Source organism: Natator depressus, chromosome 24 (genome assembly GCF_965152275.1).
Source record: "Natator depressus isolate rNatDep1 chromosome 24, rNatDep2.hap1, whole genome shotgun sequence".
Classification (NCBI taxonomy): Eukaryota; Metazoa; Chordata; order Testudines; family Cheloniidae; genus Natator; species Natator depressus.
This window is the reverse complement of record NC_134257.1, coordinates 14,177,463-14,202,711: the sequence shown is the minus strand read 5'-3', so window position 1 is coordinate 14,202,711 and position 25,249 is coordinate 14,177,463. Positions and strand designations below refer to the sequence as shown.

The following is a 25,249-nucleotide window of genomic DNA, read 5'->3' as shown; positions in this document are numbered from 1 at the left end:
TCAAGACTTTTAGAGTGATACCTCACAAGGCATACTTTGTACAAAACATATCATAATCATATCACTAGGGTAAATATGGGGGTGCCAGGGTATTGCTTTGGGGTACAGAGTGTCAAATTTTCCCAAACTACACATGGAGCAGAGGCAGACACAAAGACAATCTCCATCTTCATCAGTCTCTAGACTGCCAGAAACAAGAAATGCTAGTGGAACAGGAGGAAGAAACTGAGGAAGAGGTGACAGCACCAACCCACTTCTCCTCATCTTCCTCTGATGACGCCATCATGCCACCACCTCCAACATCTGCAGACATTTTCAAGAACTGTTCGATAGGATGGCGGAGTCTCTCCAGATCCATCTGGAGGAAGTCAGAGAGCAACAACACTAGTTGCCTGATATCCTACAAGCCTTTACATCTGCCAAATAGCACACTTGGTCAATGAGACCTTGTTTGACCCCATCAAGGTAATCTGGCAGACCATAGCCTCAATATCATCCACCTGCAAGCAAGCGAACAAGAAATACTATGTCCCCACTAAAGACATGGAGTTTCTTTTCTCCCATCCTACCCCAGACTCCCTGGTGGTCAATGTGGTAGAAGAGAAAGAGTGGCAACACCACTCTATGATATCCCCTTGGGACAGGGACTGGAAAAGGCTCGACCTCTTCGGTTGGAATGCCTACTCGCCAGCTATGCTCCAGTTCCACATTGCTAATTATGAGGCACTCCTGGCAAAATACAATCATATAAACTATTCAAAATGCAAAAACTTTTGTCAACACCCCCCAGAGGACAAAAGGGAACAGTTCCAGGCACTGATCACAGAGGGAGAACTCCTAGCCGGTACAGCACTGCAAGCCTCTTTGGACTGCACAGACACAGCTGTCCACTCCATTGCAACATTGGTGGTTATGAGACGAGAATCTCCCCTTTGAGGGGCCTACACTCTTTGTCAAGTGCACAGATGAATCCCTGCATACCTTAAAAGATTCTAGAGCGACACTCCACTCACTCACCAGCGCTGAAAAGAAGACAGGATAGATACCAGCCTACCCTAGGCCCTAACCTCCACACTTCACACCTCAGTGGCAGTATGATCTGCAACGTCAGTGACAGAGGTCCCCTCCCAAGCGCAGACAGACACCAACACATCCTGCTGTGCCTCATACATCCACCTCCAAATCACAGTTTTGAAGTTTTGGTCAGGGACCTGAGATGCCTATGTCTGGTCCAGATGCTCCAACCATCTTCAGTGGACCATCAGTTTGGTAACCTCTCAGAGTCCATGTTGCACATCAACGACTTAGAGCTGCATGCAGTCCACAATGTGTGCTGACACTTCCTATCACTGATCAAACAACCATAAGAATAATTATGGACAACATTGCCTGCATGTTCTACATCAACAGACAATGGGTAGCCAGGTCACAATCCCTGTGCTCAGAAGCACTGAAATTGTGGAACTAGTGTATCCAACATGACATCAACATCTTGGCCACGTACCTACCTGGGCATCAGAACACCAATGCAGACACACTGAGCATGAGGTTCTCACAAGACCATGAGTGGGAACTAGACACAACAGCCCTACAATATATATTCCACCTCTGGGGGTTCCCAAACATAGATCTCTTTGCCACACCCAACAACACCAAATGTCCACAGATCTGCTCAAGAGCAGGATTAGGTCATCGGTCTTGAGGGGAGGCCTTTCTCATCACACGGAATGCACCCGTACACTATGGTTTTCGACAATTTCCCCAATGTTGAAAATACTTCACAAGAGACAGGTGGATCAACCCAGAATCATTCTCATAGCCCCAACATGGACAGATTTGGTATCCTTACTTCTTTCACATGGCGCTCTGTCCATCAATCACTCTACACTTGACTCCATACCTCCTCTTGCAGGACTCAGGCCAAATCCTCCACCCCAGTCTGGAACTCCTCCATCTGAAGGCATGGCCCCTTCATGGTTCTGGGATCCAGAAATGATCGGTTCAGAAGAGGTGAAAGAGATTCTTTTAAATAGCAGCCATGAGGCAACTCACCGTACTTACCGCTATAAATGGAAAAGATTTCAGACTTGGTACACTGGCAAACATGTCTTGGCAATGAACGCTCCTTTACCACTTATTCTAGGCTGCATCCTAGAACTTAAAAAATCAGGACTATCCACAGATTCCTTTTGCGTACACCTCACTGGCATCACTGCATTCCATCCCAAGGTATTTACCCCAGTGACAAAAAAAGGTTCCTTAAGGACCTTCAAAACCTTTGCCCTCAAATACAGGATCCCTTCCTACCTTGGGATCCCAGCCTAGTTCTGTGCTGTCTCATAGGTCCTCCATGTGAGCCCATAGCAACATACTCCTACATCCACCGATCCACGAACACATTTCTCATAGCTATCATATCTGCCCGATGGGTAGAAGATACAGGTGCTATCATGGCATACCCTCCGTACACACTCTTTTATAAAGACAAGGTCATGTTACGACCACAGCCAAAATTCTTATCCAAGGTGCCATCCTCTTTTCACTTAAACCAACCTATCCACCTTCCTTCTTTCTTCCCCAAGCCACATGGCAACCAACATGAAGCCACGCTGCACACATAGGATGTCAGATGAGGATTAGCCTTTTACATTCACAGGACCAAATCTTTCAGACAGTCGCCGCACTTATTCCCCTCCATTGCAGAAAGATCAAAGGGATCAGCCAGATCCAAATAATATCTCTCTAAATGGATCCCGGAGTGCACCCACCTTTACCACCAATGTACCGATGACACAAGCTGTGACCCCCACCTGGAACTCGAATGCATTCCACTTGCTCACTGTCCACCTCGATCACCTTTCTGAACAACGTGCAGATTACTGACGTTTGCCAAGTGGCACCTGGGCATGCTCGGACACTTTTAGCCAACACTATGCAATTATAAATGATGTGGCATCAGATGCCCTGCTAGGACACACTGTCCTATTTTCCTTAGTAGATGTCACCCTGAAGCCCCAGCCTTCCATCTAGGGGCACTACTCTACAGTCACCTAGAGTAAAGCATCCATAGGGACGCCACTCAAAGAAGAAAAGAACATTATTCACCTTGTGCAGTAACTGAAGTTCTTTGAGATGTGTGTCCCTATGGGTGCTTCATTACTTGCCATCCTCCCCGCTGCTTTGTACTTCAAATGTGGACTATGTGGTAGAGAAGGAACTGAGGACAGCACAGTGTTATATAAACACTGCTCACAGCACGAGATTGGGAGGAGCGCATGTGCAGCCCAACGGGCACTGCTACCGAAGATCTCTGATCCCAGATGCAGGAGGTGCTACCATACCTACAGTGGGACATCCATAGGGACACACATCTGGAAGAACCTCAGTTACTGCACAGGTAAGTAAGTTTCTCATCTGTGGTATGCCCTGTACCCACCCCCTGCAACTTGAGTCTGATCAACTCAGCATAGTTTTGACAAATAAAGGAACCTGAGTAATGAAATCCAGAGTCAAACTGAATGCTTTGGATCCCAGAGAACTGGATGAAGTGATCTCCCAGAACTGGACAAGGTGTTCTGGATAAGCCAAGTAGAAAAGGTCTTGGAGGAAATCCCAACAATGAGATTTTTTAAAATGAAGATGATAGAGTGTGTTTTGGACTGTCTTTTCATTTTTTAACCCCCCACCCTCCCCGTGTGTGTGTGTGTGTGTGAGAGAGAGAGAGAGACACTGACAATGCTGCGGACTCTCACAGATGTACAATGACATATGGGGTTTTGACCCTGCTGCAGAACCTCTTGCTAAAGAACCTGATTGAAAGCAAAGTGCTCAGATCTGTATAAAGTGCCACCCGACTGTGCTGAGGTCACAGATTCTCCCTGACCCCTCAAAATGCCAAATAACTAATGCTGTACCCCTCCTCTAGCCCCACATCTGCCACCCCACATCCTGTTTCGACAATTACACCAAAAAAATCTGTTTCTTTCATTTCAAAGTGACTTTTTGTTTTGACATGTAAATTTACTTATTCTAAAACTGTGAAAAAAAGATCAAAATTGGAATGAAATATTTTGAAATGATCAAATCAAAATGTTTCAGTTGATTCAAACTGAGAAAAAATTCAGAGTTTTGGTTTGCAAATATTTTCAGCGTTCCACATTTCATTCCAATATGGAATGGGAAAAAATTTAGAAATATTGAAAGGTCTCAATGGGAATATCATTTCCTATCCAGCCCTTATCATCAAACTGTTCTTCAAAGCAGGTCATTATCATGATTCCCCTTTTATAGTTGTGGAAATTAAGGCACAGAAAGGGGAAGTGCTTTGCCTACAGTCACCCAGCAAGCCAAGGTCAGACCTGTGAACAGAACCCATGTCTTATAAATCCTAGTGCCCTTTTTTAGCCACTGTACTACACTGCCCCTAAGCAGCAAAGCTGCACAAATGTCTTCAGACAGTTAAATAGTCAAGCTGGTTTAAAGTTTTTTAAATGAAAAGGATTCTTATTAAAAATGGCCTTTTTAAAATAACGTTTGCAAAACGGATGAGTTTCCCCACCTTGGAATTTTTTGTTTTTTGAAAAATGTAAACAGAAACTATAAGCAAAACTGTGGCCTCTTGGTTTTTCTATTTTTTTCTTTTTTGATTTTTTTCATCTTCCCTTTTAGCCTTCTTGTGCTCAGCCAGCTCTATGTTTGGCCTTCTTCTTCTTCTTCTTCTTCTTATCTATGGTCATTCATTCCTTTTCTATTTGGTTTTCTTCTTTGATTGAAATTCTTAATGCTTTTTGTTCTTCTTGCTCAATCTTCTTCAAGTTCGGATTTTTTCATGCTCATTCTTCTTCCATCTTCTTTATTCTCAATCTTTTTCTTCAAGTTTGGATTTCTTCATGTTTCTCTTAATACTGTTCCATCTTCTTCATGCTCAATATTCTTCTGCTGTGTTCTCTTCTTCAATATTATTATTCAAGTCTGGATTTCTTCAAGCTCATTCTTCTTCTGTCTTCGTGTTCAGCATTCTTCTTCAAATTGAGATTTCTTCATGCTCATTCTTGTTCTGTCTTCATGCTCAGTTTTCTTCACTTTTGGATTTCTTTGTGCTCATGTAATCCACACACCACCTGGGTGTGGTGCTCTGTCCCATCTAGTGGCACCAAGACCACTTAGAGAGAGATATAAAATGGGTGCTCTACAGCCTTAGCTAACAGCCAGTTTGGCTTTTAGCTTATGCTGTAGAGGCTCATGCACTAACCTCCAGAGGTCCCTGGTTTGATCCCGCCTGCCGCTGCTGTCAGCGTTACACTCACTCTTCATCTTGTTCTAGCTTCTTCTTGCTCAATCTTTTCTCTCATTAATGCTCAGTCATTCTTCTCCATCAATTTTGAGTTTCTTCATGTTTGGTTCTCATCTTCTTGGTTTACTGTCTTCCTCACATTTGGTCTTCCTTGTCCTTGTGTTTATTGGCACTTCTTTGTAGTCTTCTTCTTTGTGTTCATATTCAGTGGTTCTTGTTTTTCAAATTTAGGCATCTCTGCAATGGTTGATTTGCTTTCTTCATGTTTTTCACATTTAACCTTCTTCATATTTTTCTTCTACTTTTATTAGGTCCTTGTATTTGGTCTTCTTCATGCTAGGTCTTCTTTTGCATGTTCTCCCTTTTCCAGGAGGAGAGTGATAGTCTAATGGTTAAAGCAGAAGCGTCTGGGAATCAGGACTCCTGGTTTTTATTTTTAAGTCTAGAAGGAAAGTGGGGTTTAGGCTTGAACTAAGAGGGCCTAGGAGTCAGGACTCCAGCATTTTATTCCCACCTCATGTAGGTGACTAGTATTTCTTCCATAGAGCAGTGAATCTGGAAGTTGGGACACTTGAGTTCTATTCCCAACTGTGAATTGGTGTGGGGTTTCTGACTCTCTTTCTTAACCCACAATCTGTTACTTTCAGGTCTTTGCAGAGCAAGTTTCCATGGGAAAGAATTCATTACGGTCTTCATGCAAAACCATGTCCAAAGTGTCAGAGCAGATTGCAAGCTGTTCATCACTGGTTACCATGCCTCCACTACGGTTACTGTGACGGTGAACAAGGGTACGTTCCGGAGAGTGACACCTGTTGGAGAAGGACAGACGGTGTCCGTGCAGATCCCAGCCTCTGTAGAGATGTTTGGGAGCCAAACATTTGATAGCACCATCCTGATTCAGGCTGATAAAGACATCTCTGTCCTGTCTGTTAACTCAAAGCCCAATTCCATCGATACCACTGTAGTGTACCCCATTGAGAAGCTGGGTACCGTATATTACATTGTAACTCCACCTAGCAAATATTCAGGCACCTACAATGAGTTTGCTGTCGTAGCAGGGCAGACTACCACTACAGTTGATGTTTATTTGAAAGGGGCTGTAATGTTCAAACGCTGGATCTATGCTGCTGGGAGCAAACTCACTGTTGCCCTCGCTCCCTACCAAGCCTTGCAACTGCAAAGCTCTGCTGATTTATCTGGCACCAAAATCGAGTCTCGGGAAGATGTGGCCGTCTTGACTGGGCACAGCTGTGCTGCCCAAAACACCCCCTGTGATCACGCTGTCGAGCAGCTCGTGCCCGTCTCCAGCTGGGGCAGCACATACATCATCCCTCCTCTGTCCTTCCAGAACAAGTATGACATTGCATACATTGTCGCATCCCAAAACACTCGCATTGACTATCAGTCAGGGCCCACACGAGCTTCCCGCAACATATTGGCTGGGCAGGTTGTTGAATTTCAAGTCCGAGTCTCTCACCCACTTTACATCTCTGCTAGCGCCGGCATCCAGGTTCTTCTCTTCTTCACTGGTGCTAAAAAGGGGAAATCCACATATGACCCGTTCCTCACCAACATCCCACCCGTCACGAACTACTGCCAGTCCTACCACACTGATGGGATGAAGGAGTTTGAGAACCATGTGCTGATCATAGTCAAGAGCTCAGAGTCCAGCAGGATCACGTCTGATCAGAAAGCCATAGGAAAAGTCAGATGGAGGCAGATTCCCGGCACGGAGTATTCTTGGGGAGAGTACAGCTTCGGCAGAGGGATTAGTGCCCATTCCATACAGCACCCGAGCTCTCCCTTTGGTCTGCTGAGCTTTGGAGGGAACGATTACAGTGGATATGGCTCATCAGGTGTTTGTACATACAGTAAGTCAATTTTGGGTGTAAATAAAATCCAGCCCCCCGACCCCTAAAATCCCCCATAGAATGGGATATGGAAACAAATATACACAAAGAGACTGCACACAGCTTGAAATCCAGCTTTGTCTCCTTTGTTTACCCAGTCCCCTCACCCTGCACAGAGACACCTACTGGGTGAAAAATGCAGTGCAAACAGATTGTTTCAATGCCTGCCAGTACATGGCATAAGTGAGTTCTTGTATAACTGGCCGGTTGAATCTTTGTAGGTAACCCAACCCCATCCTGCAGCACTGTGCAATGCAGGAAGAAAGAGAGGTGTCAGATTGTAGATGGCAGCCCGGTGTGTGTGGCTGAGTCAGAATCCACCTGCTGGGCTCAGGGAGACCCACATTATCACACTTTCGATGGGCGGAATTTCGACTTCATGGGCACCTGCACCTACACCATCGCCAAGACCTGCGGCTCAGACTCAACTCTCCCGTCATTCAGTGTCAAGGCCAAGAACGACAACAGGGGCAACACACGTGTCTCCTATGTTGGTTATGTGACGGTTGAAGTCTATAATGTCACCGTCTCAGTGGTCAGATATGAGACTGGGTTTGTGAGGGTAAGAGAGCAACGTGAATAAATACTGATACTTTGTTTTCTGCTTATGTTTGAAGGGTACATTTGGTGATGCTAACATAAAATCACATTTGGCAGCTGCTGGAAAGTTTTACTACAGAAATTCACACTTGTACTTCAGATTTGAACGACAACTCACTGCTATTCCAGCTTCCCTTCCCCTTCATCTCCCCTTCCCTTTTCCCCGTCATCTCTGCCAATGCCCCTCAGTCCTGACTCACAGCCCCCTGCTACTCCAGCCCTGGGCTCCCCTCACACAAAGCTCTGCCAGTGCCTCTCAATCTCAACTCAGTCCCCGAGCAACTCCAGCCCTGGGCTCCCCATATACACACAGCTCTGCTGGTGATCATCAATCCAGACCCACAGTCTCCCCCCGCAGCACTATCCCAGCCCTAGGCTACTCCCACAGTCCCTACATACATACAGCTTTACTATCCCAGCTCTGGGATCCCCTCCCTCTGACAATTCGGCTCATGTAACTCTCTACCTCTGTCTTCAGCAGAGCATGTCAAGCTACATGGTAGCTTTATATAGAAAAATCTGTGTCTGAGATTTCCAAGGATGACTTGGGTATGTAACTACATTGCTATTAATGGGAGTTGTGTGGCTAAATCCCCTAGCTAGCCTTGCAAGTCTCAACCTAGTATTATTTATTATTTGTACTGCAGGGGCACATAGCAGCCTCAGTGCAGGGCCAGTAAGTCCCTCACTCTGCCAGATTCCTTTGGGTAAAGCACCCAGAACAATGTCTGTTTCTTGTGGTTCCCTTCCCAGGTGAATGACCAGCGCTCCCGCCTCCCCATCTCTGTTCTCGAGGGGCAGCTGAGGGTGTATCAGAGCGGGGGCTCTGTGGTCATCGAGACTGACTTCTCCCTGAGGGTCTCCTACAACTGGGGCAGCTCCCTGGTGGTGAAGATCTCCAGCAGCTTCTGGGAGAGCATGTGCGGCCTGTGCGGCAACTACAACGGGGACGCCAGGGACGACTTTGCCACCCCCAGGGGAGCACTGGCTGCCAGCCCCGTGGAGTTCGGAAAGAGCTGGAAGGTGGAGGATGGGGACAGGTTCTGCTGGGACGACTGCCACGGGGAGTGCAAGAGCTGCTCCCCAGAGCTGGTTGGCAGGTACAAAGCTGAGCCCTTCTGCGGCTGGATCACCAAAAAGGCGAGTGGCCCCTTCAGCCGCTGCCACTCCGTGATCGACCCCAAAATCTACCTGGACAACTGTGTCTACGACCTGTGCATGAACGACGGCCTCAAGGAGATGCTGTGCCAGGCACTGACGAGCTACGCCGACGCTTGCCGGAGAGAGGGTGTGGCCATCTCTGACTGGAGGACACCCACGGGGTGCTGTGAGTATACCCAGGGTGACAAAGAGATCATAGAATCATAGAAGATTAGGGTTGGGAGAGACCTCAAGAGGTCATCTAGTCCAACCCCCTGCTCAAAGCCAGACCAACACCAACTAAATCATCCCAGCCAGATGCTGGCTCATGAGCGAAAGGCAGCAGGTTTTAGTATCAGAGTTTGAAGTCAATGGCGAAATGTGAATGGGAACAGGTCCTCAAGAGGCCTAAAGAGATTTGTAGAACTTAGTGTAAATATCATGAAGAAAAGGAGTACCTGTGGCACCTTAGAGACTAACAAATTTATTTCTCTAAGTCTCTAAGGTGCCACAAGTCCTCCTTTTCTTTTTGCGAATACAGACTAACACAGCTGCTACTCTGAAACCTGTAAATATCATGGAGGCTCTGAGATATCATGGATGTGGTAGGACTGCACAGATAGACGTTTAAGTGCCTTTGGAACATCACAATGAGACCCGATCTCTCTGTATCAAACCTCAGTGGTCCACAGTTGGCTTCTGTTGAATAGCTCTGTCTTCTTTTAACACTTGTGCTGTTTGTTAGGCATCTATAAACTAACAATAATGAGACTGTTTCTTCCCTGGTGGAAATTGGCATGACTTCTTTGACTTTAGCAGAGGATCTGGCCAGAAATTTCTGACTAGAAATATTTGCCAGCATAAGACTGGCAGTTAGGGTTGTGATTCCTTGTGACAGTTTTATACTAGCAAACAACCCTAATGTAGACACAATTATACTGGCAACCATAGGAACACAGTACTGGAAGGGCCCTCCTGGGTCATTGCATCCAATCCCTGCAGTTGCAGCCATCCTATCATACAGTCCTATTCAGAATTTTGTCAGCTCCATCTTCAAATCAGTGAAGTTCTTTACTCAACTGCTCCTATTGCAAATCTGTTTTCCTGACTCGTGGCCAGTTTAGCCTCCTTTGTTCTTGTTCCAATGTTTTCCTTTTTGTTTAAACATCTCCTTTCCTCCCTTGGTGTTCCCCTCGATGTACTTATGGAGAGTAATCACATCCCCTTCTTTGCTAGGTTAAATAAGCATAAGAACTCTTTTGCTGGTATAAGTTCTATCCTCACTAGGGAAGTTTGCTGGTATTGCTATACCAGCATACCCTTTCTCGTGTGGACTAGGGATAAGCGGTGGACGAAATAACCCTCTCAGAAGATCTGAGGTGAGGAAGTGGGTAGGAGAAATGTTCATGGTAGTCCCAGTGGGTATGTCTAACAGTAATAGGACAAGATGGAGCAAGGAAAAATATATCAGGAAAAAATGTCCTAATGGTGAGGTCTATCAGCCCACTGACGTAGGATGGGTGGGAGTCTCATTGCTTCAGTCATTTAAAGCTAGACTGACAAAGCCATGGACTGAAGGTGGTGGGGGCAGTGACATCTCTAGTTCTTTGGGTCAGAGCTCACTGTAGGTACAGGAGTATCATTAGGGGCTGCTATGATGCAGAATTTCCAGCTAGGCCCCCTCAGACCTGTGCCAAACTGTTTAATGCTACAGGGGAGCGATATTCCCAGTGACCTCACTGTCCTGTCCTTTTGACAGCTCTGCCCTGCCCGGTGAATAGCCAGTATAAGGCTTGCGGCTCTGCATGTCCTGCCACCTGCAATGATCGAGTGGCCCCTAACAACTGCTCCTTGCCCTGCGTGGAGACCTGCCAGTGCAACGAGGGCTTCATGCTGGACGCTGGGAAATGCATCCCCAAGGCTGGCTGCGGATGTGAGTTCCAGGGGCGTCTGTATGATCTCGGAGAGCAATTCTGGGGGGACAGCGCCTGCACCAGACGCTGCCTTTGTGAACCGCAAACCAGGCAAGTGAGCTGTCAGGCCACCAGATGCAGGACTGGGCAGCAGTGCCGGGTGGAGAATGGCATCCAGAACTGCTACCCCATCAGCTACGGAACCTGCTCAGCTTCGGGGGACCCTCACTATATCAGCTTTGACAGGAAGAAGTTTGACTTCCAGGGCACCTGCCTGTATCAGTTCGCCGGGCTGTGCAACAACAGCCAGGACCTGGTGGATTTCCAGGTCCTAGTTCAGAATGACCATCGGGGCAGCCAAGTCGTGTCCTTCACCAAAGTTGTGCAGGTCAAAGTCTATGAGGTCGACATTGTGATCAGCAGGGAAAACCCTGGCAGAGTCGTGGTGAGTGTATCGAACCTTTCTACCCTTTCCTGGTCAGTCATCAGACCTGTCTTCCTTTGCCATGTTCAGTCACCGAACCTTCTTTCTTTCGTGTGGTCAGCCATTATTCTTTTCTTCTTTCCTGAGTTTGCTCATTTTACCTTTTCTTTTACCCAGGACACTGTGATTAGATGTTTAATTCAACCACAGTTTCAACACACAATGAAACTTCTGATGTATATTTTGGACGTCAGGTTGCTGACGGTTTTCATACCTAACCTTTTTTGGTAAAAAGTGCAGGTTTGGCGACAAGAAAACACTTTGTGAATTTGTGTCAGTTTCACCAAATTGTTTCAATTGGAAAGAACCCTTTAAAAAAAAATCCAAACCATTCAAATGTTCCGTTTTGGCATTTTAAAACAAAAATTCAGTTCAAAATGACTTTTAATTTCAAATTTTCCGTTAATTTTATTTCTAAAACTATCATAAAGACAAGACAAGCTTGAAATTCAACCAAAATATTTTGTTTTGGGTCAAATGGAAAGTTTCATCTTCCCCCATATTTGTTTTTTCATTCACTGAAAATTTTGGAACCTTTCATTTCAGTTCAATGTGATTTTTTGGGGGGGGGGGGCGGGGGTTGGAATTGCCAGCAAACTGAAAACCACTTTATTCTCTCAGTTATAATTTGGAGTTGTCTGGAGCTGCATCCAGCATTGCTAGGACAATGCCCACATCTGCCTCTCTCTCAGTTCTAGGGTTGCCAACTTTCTTATTTCTGAAAACTGGATCCTCTTCCCCGTCTCTTCCCCCGAGGCCCCATCCCCCATTTGCTCCTCTTTCCCCTCTCCCCCCATCACTCACTGCTCTCCCCCCTCAACTCCAGGGTGAGCAGCCCCAAGGGACTTGCAAACCCCATCTCCAGCAGGCTGCCTGGCAGTGCAGGTCAGAACGGCGCTGTAGCCACCCAGGGGACTAGGAAGAAGCCCTCCTGCAGAGCAGCCTCCCACCTCCTTCCACGCTGCCTGCCCAGCAACCCCCTTCCTTGTCCGCTCGAGCCCTTCCAATAGAGTTGCCAACTTTCTAATTGCACAAAACTGAACATCCTTGTCCCGCCCCCTGTCCTGCTTGTTCCCGGAGGCCCTGCCCCTGCCCCGCCCCTTCTCTGAGGCTCTGCCCCCACTCACCCCAGTCCCCCTCCCTCTGTCACCTGCTCTCCCCTACCCTCACTCACTTTCTCTAGGCTGAGGCAGGGGGTACGGGTGCGGGAGGGGGTGAGGGCTCCAGCTGGGGGGTGAGGGCTCTGGGGTAGGGTCAGAAATGAGGGGTTCAGGGTACGGGAGGGGATCTGGGCTGGGGCAGGGGGTTGGGGTGCAGGAGGGGCTGAGGGCTCGGGTTGGGGGTGTGGGCTGTGGGGTGGGGCTGGGATGAGGGGTTTGGAGTGAAGGAGGGGGCTCAGGGCTGGGGTAGGGCAGTAGGGTGTGGGAGGGGGCGCGGGCTCTGGGAAGGTGTTTGGGTGTGGGAGGGGGTTCCAACCTGGGGCAGGGGGTTCGGGATGTGCTCTCCGGTCAGGCGGCGCTTATCTCGGGCAGCTCCCGGTTGGTGGCCCAGCAAGGCTAAGGCAGGCTCCCTGCCTGCCCTGGCTCTGCGCTGCTCCCAGAAGTGGCTGGCATGTCCACTTTTCGACTGGACTTTCCGGCTGAAAACGGGACATCTGGCAGTCCTGCTCAGTTTCCCCAGCTCAGATGCAATTTCATGTAGATAATCAGCCGAACCTTACTTTCCGCATTGCTGCTCTACAAATAAGGCCTTCTCTGTGCACGTCTGCATGGCAAGCGGAGCTGAGTGAAATGTGGACTGCGAACCTCACAGGGAGTTTAGACATTTCCAAATTTTGTTTTCATCCCAAAATGCGGTCAAAAATTGAAATGTGGAAATATTACATTTTAATATGTTCAAGTGAAGAAAACATTTCAAGCTGCTCAAACAGAAATCTTCTGATCCAGCTTGTTGAGCCACATTTCAAGATTAAATCGTATTTCCCGATTGCCTGATAGGAGCTGCAGTTCCTGACACCATTTTCTCCTGGGGGACTATATCCCCCATAGTACAACCAGAGTCATGTGATACCCATGATGCTCCAAGCAGTGGAAATCTGTTACAGGGAGTTGAAGTCCTCTAGGGAGTCCAGCCCATAGGAGAGAATGGGGACTGGAACCACAACTCCCATAAGGCAATGTACAATAGGGAAAAGAAGCTTAATTACGTTTTTACTGATTCAAAATGAAACATTGTGGGGCAGTTAAAAAATGAAATATTCCAGTTCAGATCGAATTGACCCAAAATGGCTATTTCATTTTGATTTTTCTGTCAGGAAAATAGAAAATTTCTAGCAAAATCAAAATTTTCTGCTAGTAAATTTTAAATTTTCAGAAACTGCATTTTCAGCTGCAAAAATCATTCTGATGGAGAATTCTGAGCAGCTTTTGCAAGTTATTTCTCCTCAGATTCATTAGCTTTATTCATTTTCTATGTTCATTTGTCAGCCTTTCTGTGTTTCTTCTCTTTTTGTGTTTAGTTGCCATAAATTTCTTTCTTTGGCATTTTGTCATTGTATCCCTACCTCTTATTCTTCTATCTCCAGTCATTGGTAATTGTGCATTGCGCTTCATTTGGGAAACTTTCCCAAATTGAAAAGTTTTGATTTTGGAATCAATAAAATTTCATTTTCAAAAACTACTTAACCTGCAAATGGAAACATAGTTAAAAACATAGTTAAAAAGAGTTTTTAAAAAAAGGAAAATAAAAAATGAACACAATGAAAATGAATTCAAAATTCACCATTTGGGTTTTGTTTTCAACCAGCTCTACCTGGAAAGTTCTTTAGAGGGGCGGGGTTCTGCAGGTTCAAAGGTGCTTGCTCAGTGTCAGACCATTCTCACTGATCCCTTGGCATTGATCCCAGGTGAACAGCGTGCTGATCAACCTACCATATAGCACCAACGACAGCAAGATCTCCATATACCGGAGGGGGAAGGAAGCCGCGATCCAGACTGACTTCGGTCTCACCGTCACCTTTGACTGGCAGGGCCGGATCACTGTCACAGCTCCAAGCACCTATGCTGGAGCCGTGTGCGGTCTCTGTGGGAACTTCAACGGGGACAAGGGAGATGAGTTGACCATGAGGGGCGGCACATTGGCCCCGAACCCAACGGCCTTTGGGCAGAGCTGGAAGGTGAAGGATATCCCCGGCTGTGTGGAGGTTGCCAAGGACGAGTGCTCAGATCTTGAAGCTGTTGAGAGACGCCAACGAGGAATGAATGGGGAGTGCGGGATCCTCCTAGACAAGAGTGGCCCCTTCCGAGAGTGTCACAGCAAAGTCGACCCCGAGGACTACTTCCAAGACTGCGTGTACGACTATTGCTTCTTCAAAGGCCAACAAGCTGTGATATGCCAGCTTATCACTAGCTATGCTGCAGCCTGCCAGGCCACCGGGGTGACTATATATGCCTGGAGGACCAACTCCTTCTGCAGTAAGTGGAAGCAGCTTGGGACTGTCTTCTGTGATGAAAGTTAATACACGAGGGAAAGAAAACAGGGTCTTTGCTCAAGGGCAAGACAAGTTGGTTGTTGTTCAGGGAAGGGGTTATGAGCTGTTTCTGCCCTAGCAGGTGCGGGCTCTGATCTAGCCCCAAGGTGGGAGGACTGGCCAGCTCAGGGTGGGCATGGGAGAGAATATGGGGCTTTTCCCCTCTAGGGGGCACCAGCTCTGATCTGACCCCAAGACAGGGAAGGGACTGGCTCACGGGCAGGGAATTGGAATTTGGTGCCCGTCCCCTAGAGGGTGCGAATTCCAATCCAGGCCCTGCCTGGGGGCGAGAAGTTGACTCAGTGTGGGTTGTCCAGGGAATGGGATATAGGGCCTGTATTCCACAAGCATGTGAATCTTATGCAGGTCCTTATTGTACAAATGAGCCTGTCACAGAGCTCACGGTAATAACTGGAGATAAATACACCTGAGCTGCCAGTGTTAGAAAAGGTCAAGAGCTGAACGGGCCATGGAGACTGAACTCTTCTCTCTCAAGGGGTCCTGCAACGACACTGGCAAGGCACAATATGAAGGAATTTTGCCCGGCAGCTTCCTATACTGCACCCAACAGACTCCATTCTCCAGGGCTGTCATCAGGCTCCCTTCTTCAGCCCTTACATTGTTACATAGTTCAGAATCCATCTAGTTTTCTTTTTTGGGATGCTAAAGTCTTGTTGTTTCAATGGCAGGTCTCTCCTGTGCCCAAAACAGCCACTACGAGGTCTGCGCCCAGGGCTGCCAGTCCACCTGCAGCAGCCTCTATGCCCCAGTTCAGTGCTCTGCCCAGTGCTGGGAAGGCTGCGTGTGCGATGAGGGCTTTGTGCTCAGCGGTGATGAGTGTGTCCCTATATCCCAGTGTGGCTGTGTCTACCTGGGATTTTATTATAAGGCTGGGGAGACCTTCCACCCAACATGCCAGGAGCAGTGTGTGTGCCAGGCCAGCGGAGACGTGGTGTGTAAGGGGTTGTCCTGCCGCCCTAATGAGGAGTGCAAGCTGGTGAATGGTATCCGGAAATGCCAGCCTGTCGGATCCGCAACGTGTTCTGCTGCCGGAGACCCCCACTACCTCTCCTTCGATGGGGTCGCCTTTGATTTCCAAGGCACCTGCACCTACATCCTGGCCAAGACCTGCACCAACACTGGGAACCTGACATCCTTTGCTGTGAAGGCGGAGAATGTGCCATGGGGCAACGGGAAGGTGTCTGTCACCAAGCTGGTGTCCGTGGAGGTCTATGGGCTCACACTCACCTTGCTGCAGAACAAGAAGGGGCTCGTCATGGTAAGTCCTGCTCAAAATGATCCCATGGGTTTGAAACCAGCAATGGGGTAGCCCCACAGATGTGGCAATGCAAGAGGCACTTGTCTCACAGGTCAGTCATTAGAATTAACTCTCTGTGGAGACCCCAACTGGGGTCAAAGACTGAGTGTGTGATCCTGACTTCATTGACACCACTGTAAATCCAGAGGCTTCCCACTGAAAAAAGTGGACTATGGATTTTCAATGGAACATGTGACACCAGAATCCAGTCCTCACCTCATTGCAGTGAGTGGATGATTGCAGATTAACCCCAGGGAACTGAGATCAGAATCCAGACCTGTCCCTGTTAGACTGCAAGAAGTGACTCTGGTTTTACCTTGGGATCAGTGAGATGAGAATCTGGTCCTAACTTAATTTAGTTCAGTGGAGTCACTACAGATTTAACCAGGTGTCACTGAGACCCTATCTTGTGCCCATAGCCCACCCCTACAGCATCCCCTCCCCCGGCTCACGGGGAATGCTCTTTCTCTTCCAGGTGGACGGGGTGTCCCACAACCTCCCTGTGGTTGTGGCTGATGGGCAGCTCCAAGCATATCAGCACGGCGGGAACGTGCTGGTGCAAACTGACTTTGGCCTCACCGTGAGCTACGACCTGGTTTACCATGCCAGAGTCACTGTCCCGGGGAACTACCAGGGCCAGACGTGCGGCCTGTGCGGGAACTACAACGGGCGTCGGGACGACGAGTTCCTGCTCCCCGACGGCAGGGCGGCCCCTAACATGGCAGCGTTCGGTTCTGCCTGGAAAGTCCCGATCCCGGGGGCAGCCTGTGAGGACGCATGCACCGGGAACAGCTGCCCGGTCTGTGAGGAGAGGAAGAAGGACGTCTTCAAACAGCGCAACTACTGCGGGCTGCTCACGGCCCCCGACGGCCCCTTCGCCGCCTGCCACGGCGCGGTCAGCCCCAGCGTGTATTTCAACAACTGCCTGTATGATGTGTGCTTGGGCAAAGGGGACCCCCAGGTCCTGTGCCAGAGCATCCACAGCTACGTGACGGCCTGCCAAGAGGCCGGGGCCCCCATCCAGCCCTGGAGGAGCGCCTCCTTCTGCCGTAAGTGCCGCGATGCTGGTGTAGCACAAGGGCCTATCCCACTCGCTCCCCTCCCGCTGGGGGGGCGGGGAGAGCGATTCTAGTATCTCATTCCAGGCCTCTGGGCTTCTTCAGAGACTCCTTTGGGTGGGAACCAACAAGGGCATGTCCCCTTATAAAGGTGACCTGGTCCTCTCGTCCCCGTCAGATTCTCCTCTCCTTCATGTCTGTCTCTCTAAGGTGTGGGGTGAGATCTCTCCAGCCATCAATTGCTTCTTTCTCTGCTTTAGCTCTGCGCTGCCCGGCCAACAGTCACTACGAGGTGTGCGCCGACCTGTGCACCACCACCTGTGCCAGGATCACCGACGCCAGGAAGTGCCCAGACACCTGCGCCGAAGGCTGCCAGTGCGACGACGGCTTCCTCTTCGATGGCCAGGGCTGCGTGGCTCTGCAGAGCTGTGGGTGCTTCAATAAGGGGATATATTACAAGGTACTGCCCCCTGCTGGGGTATTAACTCCTATCCAGTCACTTCCTTCCCACCCTGCTCTCATCAGCCATGTTGGATCAGACCATTGTCAGTTGCCAATGGCCAATACATGAATCTCTATAGAAAAGCAAAAGACACTAATGGTGCAATACTATTTCCATGAACCCTGGCTCTGAAAGGGGAGTTGTGTCTAGTGGATTAGAGCAGGGTGGCTGGGAATGATAACTAATGGCTTCTATCCCTTGCTCTGGGAGGAGAGAAGGGTCTACTAGTGGTTTAGAAGAAAAGGGGGGATGGGACCCAGGACTCCTGGGTTTTATAGCCAGCTCTTAAGGAGAGTGGGGTCTCTGTCAAATCAAGTCAGGGATTTTATCATTGGCTTTTGGATCAGGGACTTGACAGTCAAGAGGTAAAGAAAAGAGCAAGGGGGGTGGGAGCCAGGACTCCTGGGTTCTGTTCCTGGCTCTAGGAGAAGAGTGAGATCTAGTGAGTTAGAACAGGGAGGCTGGGAGACAAGAGATGTGATTTCTATACCCATATATAGGCTACATATAACTGAAAACCTCCTCACTGTAGAACTATATTTGTCTGGGTTACATTGTATTATTTCTCCTTTTTTCAAACAGCCCAACGAAACGGTCCTGAAGAACAAGTGCCAGCAAAGTTGCACCTGCATTCCTTTCCAAGGAGTCACCTGCGAGGCCCACAGCTGCGCCCGTGATGAAACCTGTGAGATCAGAGATGGAGTCATGCAATGTATCAACAAAGGTAAAGGAGCGTGAGTGAAAGAAGAAGAGAGGTGATTGTAGAGCCGGACATTAGAGCAGATTCAGTGGAGTCACAAAAGCTGAGGATCTGGCCCAGAGTAGAGTTTCTGTCCTTAGATCTAGGAGGGGAGTGGGGTCAAGTGGTTAGATCCGGGGGGCTAGGAGCCAGTCCACCTGGGTTTTATCCCTATCTCTAGGAGGGGAGTGAGATCTAATGAATTATATGGGTAGGAGATTGGGGGCTGGGAGGCAGGACATGTTAAATCAAGTAACTGATTTTATCCTTGGCTTTTGGATCAGGGACTTGACAGTCAAGAGGCAAATAAAAGTCTCCTCTGTTCCTGCTTTTAGGTCAAATGTTGAGGTCCTTACGCTACCTAATTACTTAATCCCTACTCAGACAGAGCTTCCATCCTGCATCTTAGCAGGAGGTTAGACTACATGACCCTTATGGTCCCTTCTAACCATCTGATTCTATGATTCTACAGAAGCCAAGGGAATTTCTTCCTCATCAATTACTGAACAGGGACATATAGTCTAGGTCTCTCATCTGTAGCAAACTGTCTCTCATTGACTCCTCTCTGGTTGTCCCCTCTTCCGAATGACTTTGGTGGGCCAGCTGGTTCTGGAGAATAACTGAGCCTGTGCTGAACTGATCTTGCCTGGCATCTAGCTCTCACTCATGGATTGCTGGGATTTCTCCCCTTTCAGATCCCTGCAAAGTCCTGAAGTGCCGGACCAAGGAGACATGTAAGATTGAGGACGGCCGTGCGATGTGTGTTCCCAACTACACTGGAACCTGCTGGGGCTGGGGGGACCCGCACTATCACACCTTCGACGGGCTGAACTTTGACTTCCAGGGCACCTGCACCTACACCCTGGTCAAGTACTGTGGGACCGACCCCACCCTAGTGCCCTTCACCATCACTGAGAAGAACGACAACAGGGGGGGCAACCAGGCTGTCTCCTACGTGCGCCTGACCAACATCTATGTCTATGGGTACAACATCTCCATCCACAAGAAGGAAGTTGGGAAAATCAGAGTGAGTACAAAATACAAAAATGGTTGGAGAGGTTACATTTGGAATAAAAACATCTCCCCACCCCTCCAAATATATCTATCTTTGAATCCATCCCCACTTTCATCCTTGTACACATCTATTTATCTATCCTCATACCTGTGCATCCGTCCTCCCTTCCATCCCCATACAAAGCTCTTTATCCATCCATCTGTAGGGGGGCAACTCCCCTGCTCCGAGAGAAAAGGCTGGGCTGACTGTGGAAGCAGCCACAGCGGGGGCCACGCCCCAATCAGGCCACAGCTGGCCCTGTTATAAGGCCTCAGGGAGGAGCTGGGTCGGTCTCTCTCTAGCTGTGGAGAGAGAAGGACCTGGCTGCCTGGGAGCTCAGGGTACCAGGAGTAGAGCAAGGCTGGGGAAAGGCAAGAGGAGCTGGGGAGCTCCAGCCTGGCAAATCTCCAGGCTGAAGCCTTGCTAAAGCCCAAAGCAGGTACTGGGATTGCAGAGGTGCAGCCCAGGGTTAGGCAGGGGCAGCTGGTCCAACTCCCTTGCCTGTGATGAGTGGCTATTACAGACTGCAGTCTGCCCCGGTGACCGGGGGCTGGATGGAGACTGGCAGTAGCCACTGAGGCAAGATGGGGATAGAGGGTTGGGGGGTTCCCCTGGGAGGGGAGACCCAGACTGTGGGTTACTGCTGGGGAAAGAACCCTGAGGTAAAGGGGCACTGGGGTCCAGGAGGGACACGGGAGCCCTAAGCAAGGTGAGATACCAGCCTTCAGAGGGCGCTCCAGGCTGGACAAGAGCTAATAACCAAGAGGACCAGCAGGAGGTGCCACACCAGTGAGTCATTGCTACGCTACACCATCCCCATACACATCTATCCATCCCTCTGTCTATCCCCCACACACATCTTTTTCTCTCCATCTATCCCATCCATCCTCATGCACATCTATCTATCTATCTATCTATCTATCTATCTATCTATCTATCTATCTATCTATCTATCTCCATACACCTCCACTATCTCTCTCTCTCTCTCTCTCTCTCTCTCTATCTCCATACACCTCCACTATCTCTCTCTCTCTCTCTCTCTCTCTCTATCTCCATACACCTCCACTATCTCTCTCTCTCTCTCTCTCTCTCTCTCTATCTCCATACACCTCCACTATCTCTCTCTCTCTCTCTCTCTCTATCTCCATACACCTCCACTATCTCTCTCTCTCTCTCTATCTCCATACACCTCCACTATCTCTCTCTCTCTCTCTCTCTATCTCCATACACCTCCACTATCTCTCTCTCTCTCTCTCTCTCTCTCTCTCTCTCTCTATCTCCATACACCTCCACTATCTCTCTCTCTCTCTCTCTCTCTCTATCTCCATACACCTCCACTATCTCTCTCTCTCTCTCTATCTCCATACACCTCCACTATCTCTCTCTCTCTCTCTCTCTCTCTCTCTCTCTCTCTCTCTATCTCCATACACCTCCACTATCTCTCTCTCTCTCTCTCTCTCTCTCTATCTCCATACACCTCCACTATCTCTCTCTCTCTCTCTCTCTCTCTCTATCTCCATACACCTCCACTATCTCTCTCTCTCTCTCTCTCTCTCTCTCTCTCTCCATACACCTCCACTATCTCTCTCTCTCTCTCTCTCTATCTCCATACACCTCCACTATCTCTCTCTCTCTCTCTATCTCCATACACCTCCACTATCTCTCTCTCTCTCTCTCTCTCTCTATCTCCATACACCTCCACTATCTCTCTCTCTCTCTCTCTCTCTCTCTCTCTCTCTCTCTCTCCATACACCTCCACTATCTCTCTCTCTCTCTCTCTCTCCATACACCTCCACTATCTCTCTCTCTCTCTCTCTCTCTCCATACACCTCCACTATCTCTCTCTCTCTCTCTCTCCATACACCTCCACTATCTCTCTCTCTCTCTCTATCTCTCTCTCTCTATACACCTCCACTATCTCTCTCTCTCTCTCTCTCTCTCTCTCTCTCTCTCTCTCTCTCCATACACCTCCACTATCTCTCTCTCTCTCTCTATCTCCATACACCTCCACTATCTCTCTCTCTCTCTCTCTCTCTCTCTCTATCTCCATACACCTCCACTATCTCTCTCTCTCTCTCTATCTCCATACACCTCCACTATCTCTCTCTCTCTCTCTATCTCCATACACCTCCACTATCTCTCTCTCTCTCTCTCTCTCTCTCTCTCTCTCTCTCTATCTCCATACACCTCCACTATCTCTCTCTCTCTCTCTCTCTATCTCCATACACCTCCACTATCTCTCTCTCTCTCTCTATCTCCATACACCTCCACTATCTCTCTCTCTCTCTCTATCTCTCTCTCTCTATACACCTCCACTATCTCTCTCTCTCTCTCTATCTCTCTCTCTCTCTCTCTATCTCCATACACCTCCACTATCTCTCTCTCTCTCTCTATCTCCATACACCTCCACTATCTCTCTCTCTCTCTCTATCTCTCTCTCTCTATACACCTCCACTATCTCTCTCTCTCTCTCTCTCTCTCTCTCTCTCTCTCTCCATACACCTCCACTATCTCTCTCTCTCTCTCTCTCCATACACCTCCACTATCTCTCTCTCTCTCTCTCTCTCTCCATACACCTCCACTATCTCTCTCTCTCTCTCTCTCTCTCCATACACCTCCACTATCTCTCTCTCTCTCTCTCTCTCTCTCTCTCTATACACCTCCACTATCTCTCTCTCTCTCTCTCTCTCTCTCTCTCTCTCTCTCCATACACCTCCACTATCTCTCTCTCTCTCTCTATCTCCATACACCTCCACTATCTCTCTCTCTCTCTCTCTCTCTCCATACACCTCCACTATCTCTCTCTCTCTCTCTCTCCATACACCTCCACTATCTCTCTCTCTCTCTCTATCTCTCTCTCTCTATACACCTCCACTATCTCTCTCTCTCTCTCTCTCTCTCTCTCTCTCTCTCTCTCTCTCCATACACCTCCACTATCTCTCTCTCTCTCTCTATCTCCATACACCTCCACTATCTCTCTCTCTCTCTCTCTCTCTCTCTCTATCTCCATACACCTCCACTATCTCTCTCTCTCTCTCTCTCTCCATACACCTCCACTATCTCTCTCTCTCTCTCTCTCTCTCCATACACCTCCACTATCTCTCTCTCTCTCTCTCTCTCTCTATCTCCATACACCTCCACTATCTCTCTCTCTCTCTCTCTCTCTCTCTATCTCCATACACCTCCACTATCTCTCTCTCTCTCTCTCTCTCCATACACCTCCACTATCTCTCTCTCTCTCTCTCTCTCTCTCTATCTCCATACACCTCCACTATCTCTCTCTCTCTCTCTATCTCCATACACCTCCACTATCTCTCTCTCTCTCTCTATCTCCATACACCTCCACTATCTCTCTCTCTCTCTCTATCTCCATACACCTCCACTATCTCTCTCTCTCTCTCTCCCCATACACCTCCTCTCTCTCTCTCTCTCTCTCTCCATACACCTCCACTCTCTCTCTCTCTCTCTCTCTCTCTCTCTCTTTATCCCCATACACCTCCACTCTCTCTCTCTGTATCTGTCCATCTTTCTGAAGACCAAGTTTTTTTTTGAGAATTGCAAAATCTTTTTTGTTCCAATCATACAAAATGACCAATATTTTTGTTTCCTTTTCAAGAATTTCCACGGAATGCTGTAATTCATTTTGAAATTGGTCATTCAAATTCTATTTAGAAATTTCAGAATTGAAAAATTTTGGATTTTCATTAAAAAGAAATCTGCTTTTTGTGATCGCAAAGTGTCCATGAAAAGAAAGAAGATCTAAAATGCCAACATTACATAGGAATCTGAACAGCCAAGAAATGAACCGATTTTAAATTATATGCTCCTGGGCCCTACCAAATCATCAGGGCAATCTTGTCTCCATGAACCACGTGGGTCACCCAGTCCCCTTGGGCCTCCCAGAATTTCTGTTCCACCAGTCTCCCTAGGCCACATAGTCCCTCCAAATCACAAAGGCTAACTGGTTCCTTGGATTGAGCACATTGAAGGACAGTGATGACCAAATGCAGTACAGTGCCACAGTAGTTGAACTCCAAGAAGAACAAAGATGTTGATAGAAAGAAAAGGAGGACTTGTGGCACCTTAGAGACTAACAGATTTATTTGAGCATAAGCTTTCGTGAGCTACAGCTCACTTCATTGGATGCATTCAGTATTTTCCACTGAATGCATCCGATGAAGTGAGCTGTAGCTCACGAAAGCTTATGCTCAAATAAATTTGTTAGTCTCTAAGGTGCCACAAGTCCTCCTTTTATTTTTGTGGATAGAGACTAACATGGCTGCTACTCTGAAAGATGTTGATGACCACGCACAAAGAAGAAGAAGGATGCTGACAGTTTGAGTTCAGAGAAAAGCTATAATGAAGAAGCCAAGTTTTTCATTTTGAAAAAATGTTTTCATTTAAAACATTTTCTCTCTCTCTCTCTCTCTCTCTCTGGTTTTGTACTGCCGGCGAACACCACAGTATCCAAGCATCCTCTGCATAACATATATTGACAATAGTAAACGCCCTGGTGAAATCTGTGGAGTTTCAGGTTTTTCTCCTCTTTTTGGGCTATACAAAACTCTACTTGAGGTGGGATTTTGTGGTGAGTTGGGTGGGTTTCAAGCTAGGAATGTTATTGTCATTATGGTGGAAAAGCTTTATGATATGAGAGGGTCTTTCAGCATTTCCTAAAGTTGGTCAGACTCTGGATTTATCTGTTCTGCACTGGGAATTCATTCCACAACCAGATCCCTTGGACAGAGAACATTTTATTCCTGAGCTCTCAAGTGCTTAATTCTGGGCTTTCCAATCTGTATTGTCCCAGAAGAGCAACTTGTAAGAGGTAAGATGAAAAGAGAAATAACCGTTGGTTCTTTCCTCCTATCTCTAGATCAATGACGTGACCACCAGCTTGCCGGTGACCCTGGAAGATGGTAAAATCAAGCTCTACCAGAGCGGTCTCAGTGCTATCCTGCGGACAGACTTTGGTCTGCAGGTGTCGTATGACTGGAATTGGCACCTGATCATCACCCTTCCCAGCAGCTATTATGGGGCCACGTGCGGCCTTTGTGGGAACTTCAACCAAAACCGTGGAGATGACATGACGTCACCCAATAGCACCAGAGTATCCTCCATCGTGGAGTGGGCCAGGAGCTGGAAAGTCAAAGACCGAGACCCTTTCTGCTGGGATTATTGCCAAGGGAACTGCCCAACATGTGATGAGAGCAGGAAGGAGATCTACGGGGGCGACGAATACTGTGGTTTGATCAGCAAAGCACCGGGTGGGCCCTTCAGAGAGTGTCACAGCAAAGTGAGCCCCGAGGACATTTTTGACAGCTGCATCTACGATGTGTGTCTGAACGGGGGAGCCAAGAACATCCTGTGCCAGGCGCTGGAGGCCTACGCAGCCATCTGCAAGAAACAGGGCATCACCGTCTATGACTGGAGGACACCGTCCGGCTGCGGTGAGCTCGGTGGTTTGTTTTTTTTATTGACAAAAGCAGCAGTTAGACTAGAGTTACTGTGCTGCTTGAGGAGATGGCCAGTGGGCGGAGTGTCAGCGCAGACACCAGGCCTAGATCCTGCACCTTGGCAACTAGACACCATGGGGATGTGGGCTTGAGAAGCCCCTATAAGAGACTAGCTAGATTGAGAATCGATGGACACATGGTTTTCATAGATTAGATTAGAGAAAAAGAAAGACTCACTATATTGTTATGAGGA

The 25,249-nt window shown here is 48.1% G+C and overlaps 1 protein-coding gene across 1 annotated transcript in view; it reads left to right on the top strand.

Moving 5' to 3' along the window:
• Window positions 1–200: 200 nt before the first annotated feature.
• The window catches only part of LOC141977512 (uncharacterized), a 147,954-nt gene continuing 122,905 nt past the window's right edge, over window positions 201–25,249 (top strand). The window contains exons 1-12 of the mRNA XM_074939030.1: window positions 201–324; window positions 5,941–7,164; window positions 7,425–7,765; window positions 8,557–9,130; window positions 10,703–11,301; window positions 14,246–14,813; window positions 15,559–16,148; window positions 16,663–17,236; window positions 17,506–17,705; window positions 18,330–18,471; window positions 19,182–19,513; window positions 24,417–24,990. Of these exons, the coding sequence (XP_074795131.1) occupies window positions 201–324; window positions 5,941–7,164; window positions 7,425–7,765; window positions 8,557–9,130; window positions 10,703–11,301; window positions 14,246–14,813; window positions 15,559–16,148; window positions 16,663–17,236; window positions 17,506–17,705; window positions 18,330–18,471; window positions 19,182–19,513; window positions 24,417–24,990 (5,842 nt within the window). The remainder of the gene's footprint in view (window positions 325–5,940; window positions 7,165–7,424; window positions 7,766–8,556; window positions 9,131–10,702; window positions 11,302–14,245; window positions 14,814–15,558; window positions 16,149–16,662; window positions 17,237–17,505; window positions 17,706–18,329; window positions 18,472–19,181; window positions 19,514–24,416; window positions 24,991–25,249) is intronic.